General features: G+C 41.0%; 1 protein-coding gene across 1 annotated transcript in view; it reads left to right on the forward strand.

The window, feature by feature from the left end:
• The window catches only part of LOC133554631 (uncharacterized), a gene marked incomplete at its 3' end in the record, with an annotated part of 48,144 nt that overhangs the window by 17,601 nt on the left and 5,778 nt on the right, over nucleotides 1-24,765 (forward strand). Inside the window, exon 3 of the mRNA XM_061903600.1 lies at nucleotides 13,864-14,039. Within this exon, the coding sequence (XP_061759584.1) occupies nucleotides 13,864-14,039 (176 nt within the window). The remainder of the gene's footprint in view (nucleotides 1-13,863; nucleotides 14,040-24,765) is intronic.

Below are 24,765 nucleotides of genomic sequence, written 5' to 3' on the forward strand. Positions count from 1 at the left end.
CAAATTTCACCACACCTAATGTGTGTGCGTGACAATCATTGGTACGTTAACGTTAAAATCCCTGGGCTGTCGACTCGTATACCAGCGCAGCTCTCAAGGCGTTGGAGAATGAGGCTCACACATACAAACTCCGTTTCCATATGAGTTGGGAAATTGTGTTGGATGTAAATATAAACGGAATACAATGATTTGCAAATCCTTTTTAACCCACATTCAATTGAATGGACTACAAAAACAACATACTGTGTTTGATGTTTAAACTCATAAACTTAATTTTTTTTTGCAAATAATTAATTTAGAATTTCCTGGCTGCAACATGTGCCAAAGTAGTTGGGAAAGGGTATGTTCACCACTGTGTTACATCACCTTTTCTTTTAACAACACTCAATAAACAGGAAACTCATTGTTGAAGCTTTGAAACTGGAATTCTTTCCCATTTTTGTTTTATCAATCAATCAATCAATCAATCAATCAATCAATCAATGATTATTTATATAGCCCTAAATCACTAGTGTCTCAAAGGGCTGTACAAACCACATGTAGAGCATCAGTCCTTCAACAGTCCGGGGTCTCCCCTGTCGTATTTTACGCTTCATATTGCACCACACATTTTCGATGGGAGACAGGTCTGTACTGAAGGCAGGCCAGGAAAGTACCCGCACTCTTTTTTTACCGAGCCATGCTGTTGTAACACGTGCTGAATGTGGCTTGGCATTGTCTTGCTGAAATAAGCAGGGGCGTCCATGAAAAAGACGGCGCTTGGATGGCAGCATATGTTGTTCCAAAACCTGCATGTACCTTTCAGCATTAATGGTGCCTTCACAGATGTATAAGTTACCCATGCCTTGGGCACTAATGCACCCCCATACCATCACAGATGCTGGCTTTGCGTCAATAACAGTCTGGATGGTTCGCTTCCCATTTGGTCCGGATAACACGATGTTGAATATTTCCAAAAACAATTTGAAATGAGGACTCGTCAGACCACAGAACACTTTTCCACTTTGCATCAGTCCATCTTAGATGATCTCGGGCCCAGAGAAGCCACCTGCGTTTCTGAATGTTGTTGATAAATGGCTTTTGCTTCGCATAGTAGAGCTTTAACTTGCACTTACAGATGTAGCGACAAACTGTATTTAGTGACAGTGGTTTTCTGAAGTGTTCCTGAGCCCATGTGGTGATATCCTATAGAGATTGATGTCAGTTTTTGATACAGTGCCGTCTGAGGGATCGAAGGTCACGGTCATTCAATGTTGGTTTCCGGCCATGCCGCTTACGTGGAGTGATTTCTCCAGATTCTCTGAGCCTTTTGATGATATTATGGACCGTAGATGTTGAAATCCCCAAATTTCTTGCAATTGCACTTTGAGAAACGTTGTTCTTAAACTGTTTGACTATTTGCTCACGCAGTTGTGGACAAAGAGGTGCACTTCGCCCCATCCTTTCCTGTGAAAGACTGGGCATTTTTTAGGAAGCTGTTTTTATACCCAATAATGGCACCCACCTGTTCCCAATTAGCCTGCACACCTGTGGGATGTTCCAAATAAATATTTGATGAGCATTCCTCAACTTTATCAGTATTTATTGCCACCTTTCTGAACTTCTTTGTCACGTGTTGCTGGCATCAAATTCTAAAGTTAATGATTATTTGCAAAAAAAAATGTTTATCAGTTTGAACATCAAATATGTTGTCTTTGTAGCATATTCAACTGAACATGGGTTAAAAATGATTTGCAAATCATTGTATTCCGTTTATATTTACATCTAACACAATTTCCCAACTCATATGGAAACGGGGTTGTACTATCGGACAGCCACACCAACTATCATTTTTGACACAATGTATTTGTGGTGTTGAGATTCCTCTCATGCATCACGAAGGTCACAAGGTGCGCGGCGGTTGCTAAAGCGTGTTTTTGCAAACAAACCGCGTCACGGCGGGCTGGGGGAAAAGAGCCACTTTGTGATGACAGCAACAAACAACATTGTTATCAATAGTGTTTTTGTCCTCTGGGGGGGAAAAAAACATCTCGCCATCCTTCTGTACTGTCGTCACGTTCTTGGGGAACTAATCAAGACGATGTTATCTGGAATCATATGGAGGTTATTACACTGTGGTTGCTGTGAACACTAATCAAACCGCTACCGTACTTCAATCTGACCGTTAGTCGAGTTACGCCATTGTCGTGTTTGCATACTGCGGGAACTCAAGCTAACAAACTAGCGGCTAATTGCCAAACCAGGCGCGCACCTGTGAAACTGGCCTCGGCGGTTTCCGTGAGACTAAACAAAATAAGAATTCGTACGTCGTGACGATCGGGCTCGCACACAGAGGACACGCCGTTTGTTTTGGCCCTTTTTCATAGCGTGGTAATGACCGCTTCACCCCACCCTCATGCCTCCTGCACACTTTTTTTCCTTCCTCTCTCCTTCCCTGTCATCTCCTCACCCCCTCCTTTTCCTTCCCTTCGCCTTCCCCGAAGAGCTCGCGCCAAGTCGGACCGCCATCCCGCCTCCACACAGTCGCGCACACACACGCACGCACGCACACACGCACGCACGCACACACACACACACACACACACACACACACACTCACACACACACACGCACACACGGCGAGGTAACGGCAGACAGGCGCGTGACTCATTAGGCATTCGTCCCCTAGGGAGTTTGCTGGGGGGGCGCGTGCGAGGGGAGAGAGCGCCGCAGCTGCAGGAATGTCACGGGCGGCTACCACTGTGTGTGTGTGTGTGTGTGTGTGTGTTCTTGTATTGCTACCCTTCTTGAGACATCATCAAGGAAAATTACCGTCCATGTGAGGACCGGTGAACAAGTTGGGACACAAATCATGGTCCCAATACGGCAGGGGTGTCAAACTCAAATACAGAGCCAAAATTTAAAACTGAACAAAGCCGCGGGCCAAGGTTGAACAAATTAACCTTTTAATAAGGACCCAAACACATTTTGCATTAAATATTGAACAAGCAAGACTTGTATAACTTTATAGTGACAAGCAAACTTGAGTTTCAAATCATAATAATGATAATAATTCAAAAATATCAATGGCATATCAAAAATACAATTTTAATAACAATTTGCAGCTTTCTGAGGTAAATATCAAAATAAACTTTTTTCCACAGGCTAATAATACATTTGAAAATAAAATAACAATAATGAATGAATGAATCAAACATTCAGGCCTTTTTACTGCTCAGTTCGCGACACACTGATCTAATGTGATGTGCCCAAGTCGGATATTGTAGAATCTCGGAGGAGTTAGTGCTGCAAGGGATTCTGAGTATTTATTCTGTTGTGTTACGGTGCGGATGTGTTTGTCATTCTTGTTTAGTGTGGGTTCACAGTGTGGCGCATATTTGTAACCGTGTTAAAGTTGTTTATACGGCCACCCTCAGTTTGACCTGTATGGCTGTTGACCAAGTATGCGCTGCATTCACTTAAGTGTGTGTAGAAGCTGTAAATTTTACCTGCCTGTGCCGGCACGCTGTTTGTAAGGAGGAAAAGCGGACGGGACGACAGGTTGTAGGGGAGGTCAAAAGTAGCACGTCCCCAATATTGTTGTCCGGTTGGAAATCGGGAGAATGGTTGCCCCGGGAGATTTTGGGGGGGTTGGCCAGTAGAAGTATTAGCGGTGAATGCGGTGTATAATACCGGCGGGCCAGCTCTAATGTTAATTTGATATTGCCACAAGGGCCAAATGAAATTAAAAGGCGGGCGAAATTCGGCCCGCGGGCCAGAGTTTGACACCCATGCAATACGGAAAACCATAGCATCTAATAGAGAACGCCCCCTTTGCACCCCTGGTGGTGAAATCTATCAAAATTAGGGTGGTCCCACAAAAGGAGGGATTTTTCAAATTGACTGTGTGTCGGTTTTAAAAATACCCCCTCTCTGGTCATAATATGAAATAACAAGTGTGTGTCGGAAATTAAAATGCACCCCCTTTGGCCTAAATTAATTTAAATACATTTTTTTTTATAAATAGACATACTGTAAAAACTTGAAGGAAATAATGAAGAGGGGCGGTATAGCTCGGTTGGTAGAGTTGCCGTGCCAGCAACTTGAGGGTTCCAGGTTCGATCCCCACCTCTGCCAACCTCGTCACTGCCGTTGTGTCCTTGGGCAAGACACTTTACCCACCTGCTCCCAGTGCCACACACAATGGTTTAAAAATGTAACTTTGATATTGGGTTTCACAATATAAAGCGCTTTGAGTCACTAGAGAAACGCGCTATATAAAAATAATTCACTTTACTTCACATTAAAAACCTATTACAAACAAAAAATAATAAATAAAACAAAAAAAAAACTAGAAGCAGTCTTTTTCTCAGTGTCCACTTTTTTCTTATAAAATTGGGAACAATTTCTCATATTCTTTCTGTTTCGGTAATATTGCAATATTTCCTCGTAAAATTATTACCTTATTTAAAATGATTACTTTTTAACGCAAAATAGTGACATTTGTCGTATAAAATTCTGACTCTTATCACAATATTGCCAATGTTTTTGTTGTTCTTGTAAAATAGTGACATTTATTGAGTAAAATTATAACTTTTGTCATAATTTTTGCCAAGTAAAATTCTGATTATTATTGTAATATTGCCAAAATGTTAAAGTTTTCTCATAAAATTGTGACTTTTTTCCAGTAGAACTACGACTCTTTTCATAAACTTGCCAACATTTGAAGCTTTTCTAGTAAAATTCAGACTGTTATTGAGTTAAATCCCGGCTTTTATCATAACATTGCACAAATGTTTGTTTTTTCTTGGAAAATTTTGACTTGGGTTGATTAAAATTACGCCTTATATTGTAATACTGCCAACATTCTTAGTTTTTCTTGTGAAATTCTGACCTTTTTCTTGTGAAATCCCAACTCATTTTTCACATCAATCTTTTTTTATATTTGCATAGTATTTATATATTATTAATGTTGTAAATACAAATATTTATATATCTAAAAAGGCTGGTCTTCAAGAGGTAGGCATTTTTCGGAGGTCTCAAGAATGTAACAAATACAAGAATGCGTGTGTGTGTGTGTGTGTGTGTGTGTGAGAGAGACTGTGTGTTTTTGTGTGTGTGTGTGTGTGTGTGTGTGTGTGTGGGAGGGTGTGAGCTTGCTAATGCTGCTCAAAGCCAGCGGCAGTCCACCTTTCAGGAAATAACGCAAGGAGTGATGGAAAGAAATGTGACAAAACAAACAAACAAACAACAATCTTATTATTCGTATTTTCCAGCACTTTTAAAAGTCAGAAATAGATTTAGAGAGATTGATTGCCTTATAATTGCCGCTTGAATTCAAACGCCTTTGCTTGCCTGAGTGGTGAATTGTGTGGTACTCTATATTGTTAACAAAAAAAGATGTTGCTTTTGAGCCAATTTCCCTTTCTCCATTGTGACACAAGTATAAATACACGTCTAATAAATATGTCTAAAATGTTTATTTTACCATGCTAAATATTGTGGTCCATATATTTAATAATACTGTACCAGCCAGGGATAGGTACACAATTTGGTATTTTTATAGGCACTGGCTGAATTCTGTCGGTACTACCATGTAAAATCAAATGGTGCCATATTTCGATGCAACTGTCATGTCCAGTGGCAGACTAAAACACTTGGCGAGGAAACAAGCGCTCAGAGCGGGTTCAAACAAACTGCCTTTAGGTAATGTTACAATTGTCAATGCCAACAAAGCAAGTATGCCCGTTAGAAAACCATTAAACTTAAATTAAGGCTCTTGTTGCGATCCGCTACTTGGATCACCACATATTATTGTTTATACTTCCAGTTGTTGTATCACTCCGTCGTTCTACCCACTTACTTCCTGTTTAGTAAGTCACCATGGTTGCTCATTGATCCCACCTGCTAATCACGGTCCCTGCACATCTGTCGCTTTAGATTACTTCCCTATTTAAGCCCGTCCCTTTTACATTATTCTTTCTGGGTTCATAATTTGCTTTCACGCAAAGAGTTACGCCTGCACTCTGTCACGTATGTATATTCTCGCTAGCTTTTCACGCTAAGCCATTTGTTCATTCCAGCTCTCATGCTGTATGTTTTGTTTTACTCTTTTATGTGCCTACGTGCCAGTTTAGTTCTCATTGTTGTATATCCTAGCTTTTATGCTAGCGTCTTTGGTTTCCTTTTGTTAGCTCCAGTGTTTTGTTTCTTAGATCCTTTTAGTAGAATAAATCTGTTAAAACTTACCTTTGCTGTGTTCAATTTTGATGCATCCTCGAGGGAATCGAACCCGGTACACGATGCCACACAGGCGTAATAGCTCTACTTTTTTAAAATGCGCAAGCTTCAGGCTAATAGGTATCCTAATGATTAGCATTACCAATTTTGCATGCCGATTTCAACACCTCCACATTTGGTAATGAAAACTACAACTAAGATGCACGTTAGAATCAAACAGCTGGTGTGTTGTAAGTACAATACTTACAGTATAAGCACTTTGGGGATGGCGTGGCGCGGTATGGAGAGTGGCCCTGCCAGCAACTTGAGGGTTCCTGGTTCGATCCCCAGCTTCTACCAACCTAGTCCCACCCGCTGTGTCCTTGAGCAAGACACTTCACCCTTGCTCCTGATGGGTCCTGGTTAGAGCCTTGCATGGCAGCTCCCGCCATCAGTGTGTGAATGTGTGTGTGAATGGGTGAATGTGGAAATAGTTTCAAAGCGCTTTGAGTACCTTGAAGGTAGAAAAGCGCTATACAAGTATAACCCATTCACCATTTACTTTTTAGGGCGCGGCAAAAGACTGGCAGATTCAGCTTAACCGCAAAGACTACTTTCCAGCGAGCCAATACACTGTAGCTTATGCACTACTGCCATCTAACATCTTGTAATTGCAGCTACATGCAAAATCTGCTATATAATATTTACAAATTAGACTAGGAAGTGTAAAGACAAACAATATTGGTAGCACTGAGTACCGGTATCGATTCCCATGTATTGGAAATTGGTACAGTATCAGTTCAGATCCATCCCTAATACTACCTTCTGAAATCTATCCCCTCAACTATGTAAGACTGCTCCAAACAAAGCAACAATATGTGATGAGCTGAAGCACAATAACTAATAGGGCACCATTTACATCATGTATTTAGTCTTCTTTAGTTTAACCAGTTCTTTAAAAAAATGTAAGTATTTTTCGTTTTGGTGGCACAGTGTGATGTGTCGCGCTCTTATTGTGAAGCCGGAAGTGTGTGCGTATGTGTGAGAGAAGGTGCCTTGACAAGAAGCCAATGTGTTGACGAGAAATGTGATGGTTGTCAATAACGAACATACCTCTCGATTCCCTCATTATGGTCTGTCGATTCTATTGGACTTTATCTAATTACAAAACCTCGGTTACACAAATAAGCTTATTTACCTTTCGGATGACGGCGCCGATCTCTTTTTTTTTTGCACAAACCACCTCTAGTTGGAACAACGTTAGTTGGCGACATGAATGACATCTTGTAGCACTTGGTCTTGATTTAGCTCAGCCAGCATAGTTTGTTGTCCTCTGTTTGCTGTCCATGTAGAATAGAATGGACTTTATCGCCATTATATTTGCATATAACGAGATTAAGGATGTGGCATTCATGCTACCGACGCCATCCTCACGTTCATGTTTCGCTTGAAGATTTTCAACTCGATGTATACCGATCATAAGACGCTTTGTTGCTGCAATACTAACTAATTACCTCAGTTTTATTTGAAATTCCATCAAAGGTTTTCACATCGCTCTAAGGCCCCTTCTAAGGCTACCCAGGGTAAATCCCACCTAACTTTATACTTGTCCACACGCACACAATGGTTGTTTAAGACCCCCTAACCCCTCCGTCCTCCGGCACAGTGTTGTGGTATTTTAATTAACTGGAGTCCAGTGTGCTGTGGGGCCCTATTGTAGTGAATCACACCTGAGACATCATAAATTAATCAAATCTTTAATGGAAACGTGAAAGAAAACAATGTGACAAAGAACATTTGACATCAATCAATCTAGGGATCTAGCTATCTGGTCAGGACACTCTTTTGCCTTCACCTTCATTGTCCAACCCATTTTGGTGACTTTATATACTCTGGCCCTAGACGTTGAGTCCGCGACATACATGGCAGACAATAACTGAAACAGTCTGCTTTGCCCGTCCAAATGCATTCACTGTTTTCCGTAGTCTTCCCTCGACAGCCAGGTAATAGAAAGCACAGGCTACCTTTTTTATCACATCCCAGAGAGCCCGCATTCTCGTTGTCTCTCCTTCGTCAAATGGACAAAGTTTTTCGGTAAGTAGAATCACAGCTGACCTGGACATTGGAAAGTTCTCTTGCCGTCTGAGAAGTGTTGTATCCCAAATAGCTGCAATCGCTTTCTCTTATGGTATTCATGTGTGATTTCCACAAGCATCTGTACAGACGGAAGAAGAAACACAGCCATGTCTGGATGACTCATCTTCATATTTCTAGTGTTTACCTCCGAGTGGAAACAGGTTGTTATGAAGATGGCTGTGGCGCGTTCTTTCTGACGTCACTTCCTGTGTGGGGCAAGGTCTTTCTGGCGTCACTTCCTCTCTGAACTCAGTTTGTAAACGATCAATGAGTCCATACAAAATTAAGAGCCAGGAGATTCACCAAATACACGGCGCACTTACCCATGTAAAAAATTATCCAAGGGGGCACCTTAAATGCTGGTTTAGTTAAATACTTATTCGTTTAATGGGTTATCCGGCTCAATGTAGACAGGGTCTAACTCATCACACTGACGTGAGACGCGATCACCGCCTTCTGGCGGTCACAACAAACCCTGATTAATCCAAGATTTTTTTTTTTTAATTATTCACACAGTAACATTGTCAGCCCTTGTTTTTAGCACAAGTTGAATAAAAAAGTAGAAATAGGGCGGCTGTAAACGCGTCGTGTGTTCAGAGGTTCTGTGCACTGGTGATACCGAGAAATTGTACTTGTGTTTATTGTCACATATGCACACCTGCTGCCTTGGTTCTTGGATCCACCTTGGTGTGAACCTCTGAAGTCAAGTCGTTCTTCTGCTCCTCTGCTGGCTAGTTAGCCGTCCGAGCAAACGGAGGTGAAAGTTTTCTTTCTTTTAATGTCCAAACGCAAAGCCCAGATATTTGTGTTGGATCCCTGACTTGTCAGAGAGAAAGCGTGGGAGGCGATATTCATAGCGGTGCTTTTAGTGGGACTTTTATGAGAGACTTTTTTCCAGGTCTGAAAGGAGGATGACCACACACAGTAAGGTTGCCTCAGCTCACACGCACACACGCACCGCACGAGCGTTCAGGCGTCCTTCCTTTTAGCGCTCCTACGTGGGCCGCCAGGCGTCTGTTTTGCTGGGTTTTTTTTTTGTTCATGTGTGTGTATGTGTGTGTGGAAGAGCACCTCCCCCGTTCTGCGGAAGTGTTGCCGGAAGCAGTGGGAGCTTACCCCCAGTTCTGCGTCAGTGCAACGAAAGAAAGGATGGGGGCTTTCCGGGAAGGGAGGCGAGGGTGTGTGTGTGTGTGTGGGGGGGGGGACGAGGGGGGAGGTCGGACCCCGGGTATGTCACGGCCAATGTGGGTGCGTGTCTCCCCACTCGCATACACAGTGGGCTCAGACAAGCTATTCTTGTACAGTATATGCTATATTGCTGGCATGCTCCGTGTAAAATCCCCGGCTTTGGAGGGGAAACAGCATATGAGGGCCAGGAACAGGTGTGTGTGTGTTCTTGTATTTCTACCCTTCTTGAGACGTCAACAAGGAACAGTACCTTCCATATGAGGACCGGTGAACAACTTAGGACCGAAATCATGGTTCCAATATGGCAAACTATTGCATCTATTAAAGAGCCAAACACTACAGTCTGTGAACAATGCTCCAACGTCAGGATTTTTTGTTGATTTTATGTGCATTGAAAAGTAAACATTGAAAGGTGCAAAGGCAGCAATATATGATAAAATAAGACGGCAGCTAAAGAAGGACTTCCCTATTCATACCCAAAAAACCCGCTAGGTGAACTGCTGATTTTACAACTTCCAGTGCTGATGTAAGACAACCCGCATCCCTTATGTGACAATACACTACGCTACTAAGACTATAGTGGCCATTAAGAGTTTGGTTAACAGGTCCGTGGCTCGTTTGTCATCGGCCTTAAACACATTACAAAAAAAAAAAAATAGAGATCTCATTAGCACCCCTTGTGGTGAAATCTATCAAAATTAGGGTGGTTCCAAATAGGAGGAATTTTTCAAATTGACTGTGTGTCGGTTTTAAAAGTGCTCCCACTCTGGTCAATGTATGAAATAACAAGTGTGTGTAATAAATTTAAATGTGCCCCCTTTGGCCAAAATGTATTAAAACAAGTACAATAAATATGTATATAGAGACATACTGTAATAACTTGAAGTAAATAATGAAGCTTAAAAACCAATCACAAACAAAAAATTCCAAAATAAATGAACTAAAAGCAGTCTTTTTTTCAGTGTGTCGACTTTTTTCTTATAACATTTGGAACAATTTCTCATATTCTTTCTGTTTCTGTAATATTGCAATATTTTCTCATAAAATTATTACTCTTTTATGTGAAATTACTACTTTTTAATGCAAAATGGTGACATTTGTCATACAAAATTCGGACTCCTATTGCAATATTGCCAATTTTTTGTTTTTCTTTTAAAATAGTGACATATTTTTGAGTCAAATTATGACTTTTGTCATTGTTTTGCCAAGTAAAATTACGACATTTTTCATAAAATTGCACATTTTAAGCTTTTGTTGTAAATTTGCGACTGCTATTGAGTAAAATTCAAAATTTTATCATATTATTGCACAAATGTTCAGTTTTTCTTGTAAAATTCCGACTTGCGTTGAGTATAATTACGACTTTTAGTATAATACTAGAGGTAGGCATTTTTCATGAGGTCTCACAGCGTGTGTGTGTGTGTGTGTGTGTGTGTGTGTGTGCAGGAGAAGAGTGCATGTGTGTTTCCTTTTTAACAAGAGCAATAAAGGGACTTGGACTTGGACAATTTGCATTGACCAGATGTGTGTGTAACCAATGTGAGAGTGTTTTGGTTTGCTGTCCTTGATGTGATGTGGACTCACACCCCTGCCGTCGTAAGTCCAATCACAAAGTCTTCAAATACGAGACCACTACTCGTGGAAAGCAAAGAAGAAAGAGGTCAAAGTGCTTCTTTATCTCAGGCCAATAAAGGCATAGGAAAGCGAGAAATATGGCAGAAGTTTGTGGCTTGCTCATCCTGGGGGATGTTTTCAACGTCCCCCCCCTCCTCCTTCCAACTCTCTTTAATGTCTGCCATTTGAGAGACTCCGGAGGGGCTGCACCTGTTTGCCTCTTGGCTAGAGCCCCCCCCCCCCCCCACCCCCCACCCCCACCCCCCACCATCGCCCTCCTCCCTCCGCCAGCTTGGCTGCCACTCACGCTGCACCGCCTCCTGGGATGCGAGGAGCGAGGCGAGGCGGGAGAAGGGGTAGCGGGGGTGGGGAGGGGGCGGCTGAAGAGTGGGCTTGCGTGTGGTGGAAGGGATAGCTGGAGGGCTGCAAGGCGTCTCCGAGTATGGAGCGGAGATGTCGGCGGAGAGAGAGAGCGGGGGACGAGGGAGGAAATGTCCACTCTCCCACACCACACCTTCCTCTTGTGCAACTTTAGCTCTCTTTTAGATGTTTTTTCTCTCTGACCTTGACTTGTATAAACCAAAAAAAACACCCCCAAAAAAATACACACTTTATCCCTTCTCCAAATGTCTTCTTTCTCCACTCCAATTTCCTCCTGTTTGTTGTCTGATAGTACCATGATGGTCTGCATTGGTCACCCAGCATCACTTCCTGAGGCCCCAAGCTGCAGACTGTTCCTTATTCTTGCCACGCTTCTCTCTTCAAGAGGGCAGCTTATAAACAACTTTAGGTCCAGTGTATAGTCACCCAAAATGATGGACGATAAAGGTGAAGGAAAAAGAGTGAGGAGAGTCCTGACCAGATATCTAGATCCCTAGATTGTGTAATCTAAAATGTTTTTTGTCACATTGTCTATCTTCGTGTCCAGTAAAGATTAGATTTTTTTATGATGGCTCAGGGGTGATTCACTACAATAGGGCCCCACAGCACACTGGATTCCAGTTAATTGAAATACCACAACACTGGATAGTGTTCCGATAAGTAAAATTTAAGAACTTGCACACAAAGCAACACTGGAGGTGACTATGACGTGCGCATTTTCCGCCCACGCGTATTACGTTGCGTTGCGCTGGTGGACGGCGGGTGGGAGGGGGTCTTAAATGACCATTGTGTGTGTGTGGACAGAGATATGGTTTGGTGGGATTTACCCTGGATTACCTTAGTGTAAACGGGGCCTCAGACCCTACAGCAGGGATGTGAAAAATGCTTCCCGCGAGATGAGTCAATGTAAAATTGCGCTGCATTTTTAACTTAAACTGTTTTCGTAAATGTGTCCACTGGATGTCGCATTAGAAATTCTGTCAGGCAAGCAAATAGTTTATATTGTTGCGAGCAAGTATACCAAGCAAGAGGTACACGGTAAAGCCTCCCACTCCACCCAATGTAAAACAAACAGGAGTAAATTAAACAATAGGTAACCCCACTTAAGATGCTGCATGACACATTGATAAAGTTGTGAGAAGAATAGAGTCTTCTGCGCAAATTTAAAGAAAGTGAACAGTGGAAATGACTAATTTGGTTGTTTGATAAATAAAATATTTTTTTATTTTTTTGCTTTATTTCCTTTTTGTATAATCCTAGATGGGATGTGACTTATAGTTGAATTGCTCTGTAGATACACTGAGATTAAGTCTTAGTTCATTGTGTTCTTCATGATGTTGCACCATTATTTCCTCAGAATTTTCAATTAACTTGAGATGTTTTGTCAGTATTTTTAGAATGTGCTTGTTCTGTTTTGGGCCAAGGTAAAAGGTATTTTGAAGTTATTATGCCATGATTTTACCCGCCCGGCCCATGTGGGAATAGGTTGTTCTCCATGCCCTACAGCATATATGCAGCATGTGTCTTTGAACTTTTGACTGGTTCTGTATAAAGCAGAAACTAATAAAATTAATAATAACTAATGTTGGTGTATCTGATATTGATAATGACTCAGTTATTTAAATATAGTTAAATTACCAATGATTGTCTCACACACATTTGTGGCAAAATTATTCTCTGCATTTGACCCATCACCCCTGATCACCCTTTGGGAGGTGAGGGGAGCAGTGGGCGGTAGCGATGGCCATGCCCGGGAACAATTTTTGGTGATTTAACCCCCAATTCCAACCTTTAATGCTGAGTGCCAAGCAGGGAGGTAATGGGTGCCATTTTTGTAATCTTTGGTATGTTTCGGCCAGGGTTTGAACTCATAACCTACCGATCTCAGGGCGGATACTCTAACCACAAGGCCACTGAGCAGGTAATATATTATAAAATATTAATAATAAATAAAAAAATAAACAAAAGTACAAAACCACAGACAGATGTCAACATAAAACCACAGACAGATACATTCCTGAATTGCCTTAGAGAAATATAGCAACCCACAAGCACACAAAGGGCTTATCAACCACCAATATTTCAATTGCGATTCAACATTATATTTTGTAAAGGCTGAATTTTGGATGCAATTTTTGTATCCGACTTTAAAAGATGGTTTTGGTGAACCTAATGTTGTGCTACTGTATATCAAATTCCTACAATAACAGAAAGAGATGCAGTCACAAGGGATGTTCTCTATGTCTTGTACGTACCCAAATTAAAACTCAACCACTTGTAATCACGGAATGCATCGAAATGGTTGGAAAGCTGATTTCATAAAGCCATTTCTTTTCGCTCGTGCAGAACCGTGGTCGCCTGGCTGAGAAGCGCACCATCCCGCTGCCCCCCAACCGAGTGCCCAAGAAGGAGCTGGCCTCCATCTTCAGCAGTGACGACAGTGAAGGTAGCGAGCGTGCCAGCGGGGAGCATAGCCACATCAAGCAGGAGGACGAGCTGCATTACAGTATAGTCAGAAAGAGGTAAGGCCGTGTCATGTTTACATATCTGGCTAATTAGCTTTGAAAGGCTCCTTGGAGGACAAGAGGACCACTTCAATAATATCGTCATGGCTTGGTGTCGTCGTTATTGTCCCAGCTTATGCATCTTGACGTTATGTCGTCTCATTGAGGCATTTTTCACGCCGTCAAAGTGCTGCGCTTGGTGTGTGCTTATGCGATTATACATTAGCAAGTATGGCTTCATTTTACGTTGTTGCACTTTTGCACAGCTCCAGTGTGAAAGGACTCGCATTGGAGCCTGCGTTCATCCTGATAGACTTCTATTCTTGTAGCCCAGTTAACAAGATTGAGGATCTTCGCACATCAAGTGATTAATTCCTACAGAGTAAATTAGACTAGGATTAACTGATGGAGGAGTGTGTGTGTGTGTGTGTGTGTGCTGCGTTAAAGCATGCCTGCAGGAATAGAAATAAAAAAACGTTTAAAAAACGGAGCTGTTTGGCTTGGACAGACACACATTAGCCTACAAGTGAATTCAAAATTGAGAAATTTGTTGTCAAAATTGGATCTAGAAATGATCATTAACACGTTAATTTTGTCTCGCATTGACTATTGCAATTCTCTCTTCACCCTTTTCAACCAATCAATGCTAAAAGGACTTCAGACTGAACAAAATGCGGCTGCCAGACTTTTGACCGGTGCACCCAGAATAGCCCATATCCCCCTTGTTTTATCCAGTCTTCATTGGCTTCCAGTTAAATTCCGCATTGAGTTTAACATTTTAGTCCTGACATTCCATGCGTTGCATGGTGGGGCCCCTCACTACATCACGGACTTGTTACACCCCTACTCCTCAGGGCGCAGCCTCCGGTCTTCAGTCCAGGGTCTTCTAAAGATCCCGAAAACTTGTTTTAAAACCTGTGGAGACCTGGCGTTCCAGGCTATAACTCCCAGACTCTGGAAACATTTGCACCAGTCCTTCCGTGATCTTGACTGTGTTGAAACTTTTAGGAAACATTTGAAAACTTCTCTCTTTAGTAAAGCTTTTTGTTAATGCACCTTTTAGCTATGACTTTTAATTCAATTTGTATCCTTTTTATTATGTTGCCCCTGTTGTTTAAATTGAATTGTTGTTTACCTTCACCTATGTTTTGTACAGCGCTTTGTGATTTTATCTGTGAAAAGCGCTTTATAAATAAAATGTACTCACTTACTTACAAGTGGTATCCGTTATCTTGACTAGAACGACATGTTTTATTCATGGTAACGCAACATAATGAATCAGCAAATGGGTGTAGATACAATTGTCAGATAATAATCACCTTCATAAAGGTCACAGTGAGGTCATCTCATTGGGTTGAGTCAATCAGGCTGTTGCTCTCTGATGGCGTGTACGCCACACTGTCGCCACACTACATCATAACTGAAAACCAGCTCAGTGGCCTTGTGGCTGGAGTGTCCACCCTGAGACTCGTCGGTCGTGAGTTCAAACCCAGGCCGAGTCAAAATGGGACCCATTGCCTCCCTGCTTGACGCTCAGCATCAAGGGTTGGAATTGGGGGTTAACTCACAAAATGATTCTCGAGGGCTGTGCACGCCACTGCTCACTGCTCCCCTCACCTCCCAGGGGGTGACCATAGGGATGGGTCAAAGCAGTGTGACAATCGTTGAGACTTTAACCATAACATGGAAAATAAATTGCACCCTTTACAATAAGTCTTTTGAAGACTTTTAGAATAGGAGTGGCATAAATTTGCGGTCAGTCGATGCGTAAATAAACACATTTGTGTGATCTCGAAATTTGACTGTGGCCGAATGTAATGCAGCGGCTCTTCATTGATTAACCTCAGAAAGTCCCCAGCTGTATTATTAGCAGCTTGTGCAACCTCATTAGGGGAGGGGATGTTTTTCATGTCTTGAGACTCGCGTGTGACATAGCGGACAGCACACCAACTGTGACGCTTTAAATGGATCCACTAACCTCATTTAAGAGGGCTTCTCATCCCCCTGACACTTGCGCCGCTGGCGTGTTAAGATGATAATGAATTTAAAGAACACTTATGACTAATATGTCAGGCTTTTACCCTTTGAAAGGCGACGGACTCGCTGGAGCCGCAGCTCCAGTCTGTCCCGGGCATCCGTCTCAGCCCCGCTTTATCCGCCGATGCAGGTCTGGACGAAAGGGATAATGGGATGTCCAATCACAGAAATGTGATTTCCATTGACCGCTGCTTCGTAAGTGAGTCGCAGAAGGGTCCTAACAAATTGGATTTGCCCAATGGATGTGAAAAATACAGGGCGTCCCTATATATATGTGTGTGTGTGTGAGAGAGAGGAAGTGTGTATCATCAAGGCTCCCGGCTGCTATGTGTTGTACACACTTGTATGCGACAACCTTCATTTAGATTGAGGCCAATGATGCCAAGTATTTATCCAAAATATGCCATCCTAACGTAACCTTGGACAACCTTGGTGATTGGTTGTTTAAAGGACAGATGTTAGCTTTTCTTTCTGGAGGTTTTGTCGCCTTGAGCCACGGTATAATACATTGATAGAAACTGGCACTACCTTTGGAATTTGGTGTCAGTGCTGCATGTAGGCGTCTATTTTGGCCCATATATAATTTATCAACAAGACTTCATAAGTGTTATACAAAATTAATATAGCCGTGTAAGTTCTAAGACTACAGCCCTGATCAAAAATACAAAATGGTTTGTTCCACCTGGACAGTGGCAAACCTAACTTGGAACAATTAACACAGGCGTCATAACATCATCAAAACTCACCGTAGCAAAGGAGGAAGGTATAGTCAGGAAGGTATGTTTTCACTTTTTAATCTTATTGCCTGTAACGGTGGTGCATTCAAAGACCCTTGATCAAAATAAAAAACAGGCAACACTAGCTTTTAAAGACAGTGGAATATATATAAATATACCCATATATATATATATCCATCCATCCATCCATTTTCTACTGCTTATTCCCTTTTATATATATATATATATATATCTATCTATATATATATATATAGATATCTATATATATATGTATATATATATCTATATATATATAAAAAAAAAAATATATATATATATATATATATATATATCTATATATATCTATATATAGATATATATATATATATATATATATATATATATATCTATATATAGATATATATATATATATATATATATATAGATATATATATATATATAATATATATATATATCAAACAGAAATTAAGCTGTTTGGCCCAAATACCCAGCAATATGTTTGGAGGAGAAAAGGTGAGGCCTTCAATCCAAAGAACACCAGGCCCACCGTCAAAGCATAGTGGTGGTAGTATTATGCTCTGTGCCTGTTTTGCTGCCAATGGAACTGGTGCTTTACAGAGAGTAAATGGGACAATGCAAAAGGAGGATTACCTCCAAATTCTTCAGGACAACCTAAAATCATCAGCCTTGGGTCTTGGGCATAGTTGGGAGTTTCAACAAGACAGTGACCCCAAACACATGTCAAAAGTGGTAAAGGAATGGCTAAATCAGGCTAGAATTAAGGTTTCAGAATGGCCTTCCCAAAGTCCTGATTTAAATGTGTGGCCAATGCTGAAAAAACAAGTCCAAGTCAGAAAACCAACAAATTTAGCTGAACTGCACCAATTTTGTCAAGTAAAATTCACCATTGTAAAAAAAACAAAGCTGTTTTCAATCAAATTCATGCTATGATTAGTTTTAAGTGCATGTATACATACAGAGAATGTTTTTATGACATTGGATTTAGGGTGGGACAGGTGGCTCTATAGGGGTCCTGTGTGCGGGGTCCGTCCCAGAATTTGGTTGGTTCAGCATATCATAGCAATCCCTGGATAAGACACAACGCGCCTGGGACTTGTATAGCCATGACTTCCAGTTGGATTGTATACTTAGCGGCAAAATTGTTTGTTTCAGTTCATTTAGACTTTGATTAAAAAGTGCTGACTAAGAATTTGGGTAATTACCCAACGACCATCTGCATAGCCAACTGATGTCTTCTGTGTAGCCTACTGGGAAATACATTTGCAGCTGAACAAACCATTTAGCACTTAATCACCTTAATTTATTTAAGACATAGTATTACTGAATAAAGTCATAATTGGTGATGAGCTAAATTTAATGAAGAGGGTATGGAACATATTTAAATGAACAGTTAAGTGTGAATTGTGTTTCTAAATATAAATATAAATGTTGAAATGTAATAAATTGATGTACAATTATTCCGTTCTGGGATCCCAGAAAACACCACATTATTAACACGTAATATGCCTTTTAATGAAAATAAATAAACTTCAGGGCTGTCCACATTTTTTCCACGAGGGCCGTATACTGAAAAATGGTAGAATGCGGGGGTGTCACTTTGATACAAGTTGTACAATAAAGATGCTAAAACCAATTCAAAATATGCTTAACTATTTGAAAAAAATATATATATTTTTTTGGGGGGAATAGGTGACATAGCAAATAGTGTTCTATCAAATATACCTCATTAATAATTAATTAATGTAATGTCCAGAACATGTCAATGGCCAATGAATAACGAGCTGCGGGCTGAAAATTGCCACATTTTTGACACCCGTGTCCCAAATCACGCACATTGTATCAAAAACAATACAGTAGAATGTACTGCAGATAATGACATTAGTTTTATAAAATCAAGTCATTAGCTACTTCAACATCAAACACACCATCAGCAGCTTCTTTACATTTTCATGGATATATGTCCGCCCTTTAAAAATGGTTTTAATATTAAGGTTTGGCGTTATTATAGCCTTTATTGACTGCTTCCATATGGTGGGATTGTAAAGTGCAATGCTCGTACTGCTTCTTTGGTCGTGGATTTCGATTATTTCTTTCTTTAATTCAACAAAGATCATTCACGTCTTCTTCTTGCTACTGTCCTTCACACTCACTTTCTTTGTTCCCACGGTTGGAAAAACAATATAATTGCTGGCTAGCTATCAGTTAATGCTAGCAAGACACCTCAATGTTCTGGTGGGATCATACAGGTGTCACTCTGGCATTCACTTTATACCAACTAGTGGTGGGGAGGCTGATTACTTCAAGCATAACTGGCAAAAAAAAACTTGTGAGCTGTGGTTCTGGTAAACCGGGGAACCGACTTTATTTCTAATGCATTTTGTCTTCTGGCAGTATTGAACAACTGTGTCAGTCCCTTCTTCCAGGCATGAGGTCCCGGACCCTGTGAATTTACTGGAAACGTCTCTCTTCTCAGTGTTAATTAGAGAGCTTCGGGGGTGGGTTCATGGTTTTCCGGAAGACATTTTTGTTTGAAGCCATTACACTCATTTTCCATGGCCAAACTGTGTTAGTGACAGTACAAATAACTTGTTGTCTTGTACATTTCATGGCGTCATGGTCTTTATCTGCAACTAATTCTTGTGAAATGTGCTATATGAAAATTAGTGCAAGGGGTAAAAAGTCTAGACAAATGTAGTGATGAATAACCTATATGATTCTGATGATGACACTATTTCTTTTTGTGCTGTTGGAGGAACAACAAAAGGGAGATGTGAATCCCAGTGACGTTTATTTCTATATTTTTGTTCCTACTTCTGCTTGCTTGGCTTCTGGCTATGTGTGCCATAGTATGAGCCCAAAACAAAGCAGATGTCACCATACAGGCTAAGCATTGGATAATGCTTTATACTATTTTAATATATTCTGGATACACCTCTAGTAAATCTCCAAACACCATGTTACCCCGCTCTCGACTTGCTTCTCTCTCTCTCTCTCTCTCTCTCTCTCTCTCTCTCTCTCTCTCTCTCTCTCTCTCTCGTCTACCTTCACATCCCCGCTGTCCTTCTGTCAGCACTTTGCCAGTGGCGGTATGAGACGTGGCGTCTGGGTGCCTGAGCCGCCAGCTCCTGCCAGCTCACACTGTGACCTCCAGCGTTGCCACCTAAGAATCTGCACGCCAAGGCCTCAGCGGGGCACCGTTGGGTGTTTGTCCTTTCCTGTAGTCTGGACTGTTCTGAATTGTAGATCCCTGTTGTAAAGTGAAAAGAGCAGGAAAAAAACAACACATAAACATAGTTTCTCAGAATCATGACATTATGCAATAGACTTTGCTTTTCCTGAAATTTGGCATCAGATGTGTTCTTGAAGTCATATGTTTGGAGCAACTTTGAAGCAGTAGAAACCTTCAGATTAAGATTGATTTGGTTTTCAACCACAATTTTCCATCAAATACATCTCTAAGGTCCGACAAACTTAACTGTCCTCATGTATGACAGACAATAAGTAACATATGTGTATTTTGCCTTTGCTTTGTTTTTAACGGCTTCTTTGCGACACCTGTTCCATAAAAAAAGACCAGGCTCAACAATAACACTGCAGGTGTTATTTTTAGTCATCAGAGCAATGGTGTCCAAAGTCTGGTTCACCAGCCATTTGTGGTCCGCAAATAGGTTTTTATTGGCCCACAAGTTGTACACATATATTTTTTTAACATGTCATTAAATATGGCCTGCATCAGTACTAGAGATGTCCGATAATTGATTTTTTGCCGATTTCCGATATTTCAATATTGTCCAACTCTTAATTACCGATTCCGATATCAACCGATACCGATATATACAGTCGTGGAATTAACACATTATTATGCCTCATTTTGTTGTGAGGTCGCGCTGGATGCATTAAACAATGTAACAAGGTTTTCCAAATTAAATCAACTCAAGTTATGGAAAAACATTTATTATTGAAGTCACAAAGTGCATTATTTTTTTTAACATGCCTCAAAACAGCAGCTTGGAATTTGGGACATGCTCTCCCTGAGACAGCATGCGGAGGTTGAGGGTAGCGGGGGGTGTATATTAAAGTGACCTGCCATCATGGAAAGAAAAAAAATATAAAAAGAAAAAAAAAATCTTATATTGTTATATGTATCCAGTGATTATACTTTATAAAGTTATTTTCCATTTAACTTCACCAGTTTTAGATTATTTTTATTCAAAATCGCTGAATTTTCACATTTGCAGTTCAAATACTGAGAAGAGACTTGCGGTGAGTCAGCAGCCAGTTGAGCCTCACCATGGATTGCGCAATGACTCAGCTAACTGCTGGCTGCTGTGCAGTGAGACCGTATTACTATTGGAATTATATTATACATTTCCATAGTTTAGTTAGCTGAGGTGTATAATGTACAGTGTATTTTGTCAACAGCTGTATGTGTGTAACGTATTTCTTGTGCTGGGCAATCATAAAATGGCTGCAAAGACGCACTGTGTGAGGCACCTGTTCTCTCGCCTCATGGTGGTAGAGGGCGCTAGTGATCCCAATCAACATTCTTGCGATTACTCGGCTGCAGAATAAGTAAAAACAAACTACAGCGATAGTTTATTTTTTCCTCTCTTCTGGACTTTTAACATTGAGGATTACATACCGGTACCTAAAATAAAACCATTTTCTAAACTGGACTTTCAATCGAAGCAGGAGGTAATAATTAAAGGAATACCAACGCTGGAGCTAAAAGGTTTGCTTCAGACAGTGATCTCCATCGAGACAGAGAGACTTTTAAAACTGAAGAAAGATAAGGAAGACTTCTATAAACAAGTTATCGATGCTTTTGTTCAGAAGGAGCGGCGCATGGACTTAACTTATAAGTATAGGTAAGACCATAATAACGTTTTTTTAATTAGATGTGCTTTTTTGTGTGCTACAGTTTGTATGTGTAAAGAATGCCGGTATGAGATTTTAAACATAACCCGTTAAGGCCTACTGAAAACCACTACTACCGACCACGCAGTCTGATAGTTTGTATATCTATGATGAAATATTAACATTGCAACACATGCCAAAACGGCCGGTTTAGTTTACTAAATTACAATTTTAAATTTCCCGCAGAGTTTCCTGTTGAAAACTTCGCGGAATGATGATGCATAACCAATATATTGCGGGTTTGCGATATAGAAACTGACTCTATCGTGATATTCGCATATACGTTCTCACGCAGTTGATTTAGGCTGCGGGCATTACACTACAGGCTCTCCTCGCTCTTTCCTGTGTCTCCTTCTCACAGATATGTAAAACAAGCGGACCTTCTTACAGACACCACATACGTATACGCCCTCGCGGAGCAGAGAAGTGGCATGGGTAACATTAGCTGTGTGGTGCGAGTGGTAATACGAGAGAAAGAAGGTGCCAATCTGGTAACAAATGAAGGAAGAATTAATTCCCAAGAAAAACAGCAGGGGGTCCATCGTCTGGCGGGGGTTTGGCTTCAAGCGGGAATATGTCGAACAGACAACCGTAATTTTTCAAGTGTGGGTCAAAAGCGTTGCTACAAGAAGTAGCATTACTGCTAATATGTAGCATCATTTGAAAAGTCACCCGCTAGAGAATGAAGAGTGCTTGAAACTCTGCATGTCAGCATCTCCGTTCAGTGCCACACCCACAAAATGCCGAGGCAACCATTTACACATCAACACCGTATGAAAAAAAAAAAAATCAACAACAGAAGGAGATAACGTCCGCAGGAACCCATAACATAGCGAAGGACATACACTATTTGATTTCCTATTATGCAGCTCATTTTTATTTGACAGTTATTGAAATACCTTGTGTGACATCATGCACAAAAGTGCACTTTATTTTTTTTTAACTATTGCAGTGGCATTCTGTACAAAAAGTGCACTTTCATTTAGTGTTGTTTTGATGTCATTTTAGTGACAATAAGCACAAAAGTGCACTCATAGGTTGTTTTAAAATGTCTCTGACAATCTTGCACTTTCTGTTTTGAAAGGACATGAATGTTTGTGCCACTGCTTAGTAATGTTTAATAAATACAGTTTTGGTCAATTAACTTACTTGAGTATATATTAATGCATTATTAAGAAGAATGTTTTAATGTAGAAACATACAATCATCATACTGCTGTGATTATATGTGTGAAGTGTTCATTCAAGGCGAAAAGGCAAAATATGGATATATACATCACGTATCGTGATATGACCTAAAAATACTGAGATATTAAAAAAAAGGCCATATCGCCCAGCCCTAATACAGTTTATTTAATATACTGTATATACATACTTGCCAACCTTGAGACCTCCGATTTCAGGAGGTGTGGGGTGAGGGGGCGTGGGGAGGAGGCGGGGTTGGGGGCGTGGTTTGGGCGGGGGCGTGGTTAAGAGGGGATGAGTATAATTTACCAACTCGACTATTTCATATATATTTCATATAAATATATATAAATATATATATATGTATGAAATACTTGACTTTCAATTAATTCTAGCTATATATATTTATTTTATTATATATATAAATAAAATAAATAGTTGAATTTCAGACGGCACCTATCAAATACACAGTAATAAAAACACAGTTGTTCTACTAACTCTACTGTGCTTGCTTGTTATTAAAAAAAACAAAAAACAACACTTACCTTTTACTATTTGAGTAACTTTTACTCTGCCATTTGCGTACTGGCGAGAGTCACTTGCCGTCAGGTGCACAACACCACGTAAATCGTTGGCCAATCAAAAAGCAACCCCATAACGCTATAGCCAACATTCACCAGGAGATGTCAACAGACAACATAGAATCACTATTACAGACGGCATCGCCATGGCTGTAACTTCCTCGTTCTTCTGCTTCGTCTCCTTGTGTGTGCAGTTTTTTTATTAAAAATCCGTAGATGTTGTAACGTGATTGGGCAGGCAAGCTGTTTATATAACAGGAAAGCGGACGTGAAAACAGGCTGTCCGCACTCATGTTCGCGTGGAGCTGGAGGGGGTGTGAATTTCGGGAGATTTCCGGGAGAAAATTTCTTCCGGGAGGTTTTCGGGAGAGGCGCTGAATTTCGGGAGTCTCCCGGAAAATCCGTGAGGGTTGGCAAGTATGTGTATACAATATGTAAATATTACATAAATGTTACATTTTATATTGCTACTATGGTACACTTTTAGTCTACATTATACCTGCAATATTCTTTCCAGCCTTACCCTTTCCATCCTATGTAACCAAGCTACTGTGTGAAACAATTTCCCTTGTTGATCAATAAAGTTTTTCGAAGTCTAAGTTCAGTTTTGGACGTAGTTACAGAGTTTTGTCACCAACATGATGGAGAGTTGGAGTTTTAACAGCCTGCAATCACCCCGGCGTCTGGGTCAGTGTGTCTCTCCTGTAGTTCAGGATAAAAGGACAGAGTTGGCCAGTGAGGGGATGAGCTCAGGATAAAAGGCCGGCTTGTGTCCTTCTTAGCGACCACTAATAATAATAGCCCCACATGCCATCCTTAGGCTCTCGTCCTTCCTAACTCGGGCTTTAGTGGCTCCCGTGGGAGCGCTGACTCAGGTGACTGGGTTTTAAACTCCAGCCGCCTCTCCATCTCGCGGGGCTTGAGTGTGACCTTGCCGCCACCCATTGAGAAGAAAAAAAAGGAGGTGGGGGAGTGGTGATAGTCCTCGGCCCCTCATTAGGCGGGACAGCTCAGGAAAAGTGCGCTAATTACCTCACTAACAATGTCCTTTCCGTTCATGGCTTAGAGCGAGCAAGCGGCCATGGGATAATAACCCCATAACCTCCCGGAGAAGTTCAGGACAGTATTATCATGATCACTTTGAGTGACGGGCCGAGGGTGGCGTTTTAACGCAGCTATTTGATTGATGGGCTTGGCTTCCAGCAGGGTGTCGGGCGTGGTTTGTTAGCATTTCGTCTTGACATATGACTTTTAAAGCACTCTTTTC

Source organism: Nerophis ophidion, linkage group LG06 (assembly GCF_033978795.1).
Source record: "Nerophis ophidion isolate RoL-2023_Sa linkage group LG06, RoL_Noph_v1.0, whole genome shotgun sequence".
NCBI classification, from domain to species: Eukaryota; Metazoa; Chordata; class Actinopteri; order Syngnathiformes; family Syngnathidae; genus Nerophis; species Nerophis ophidion.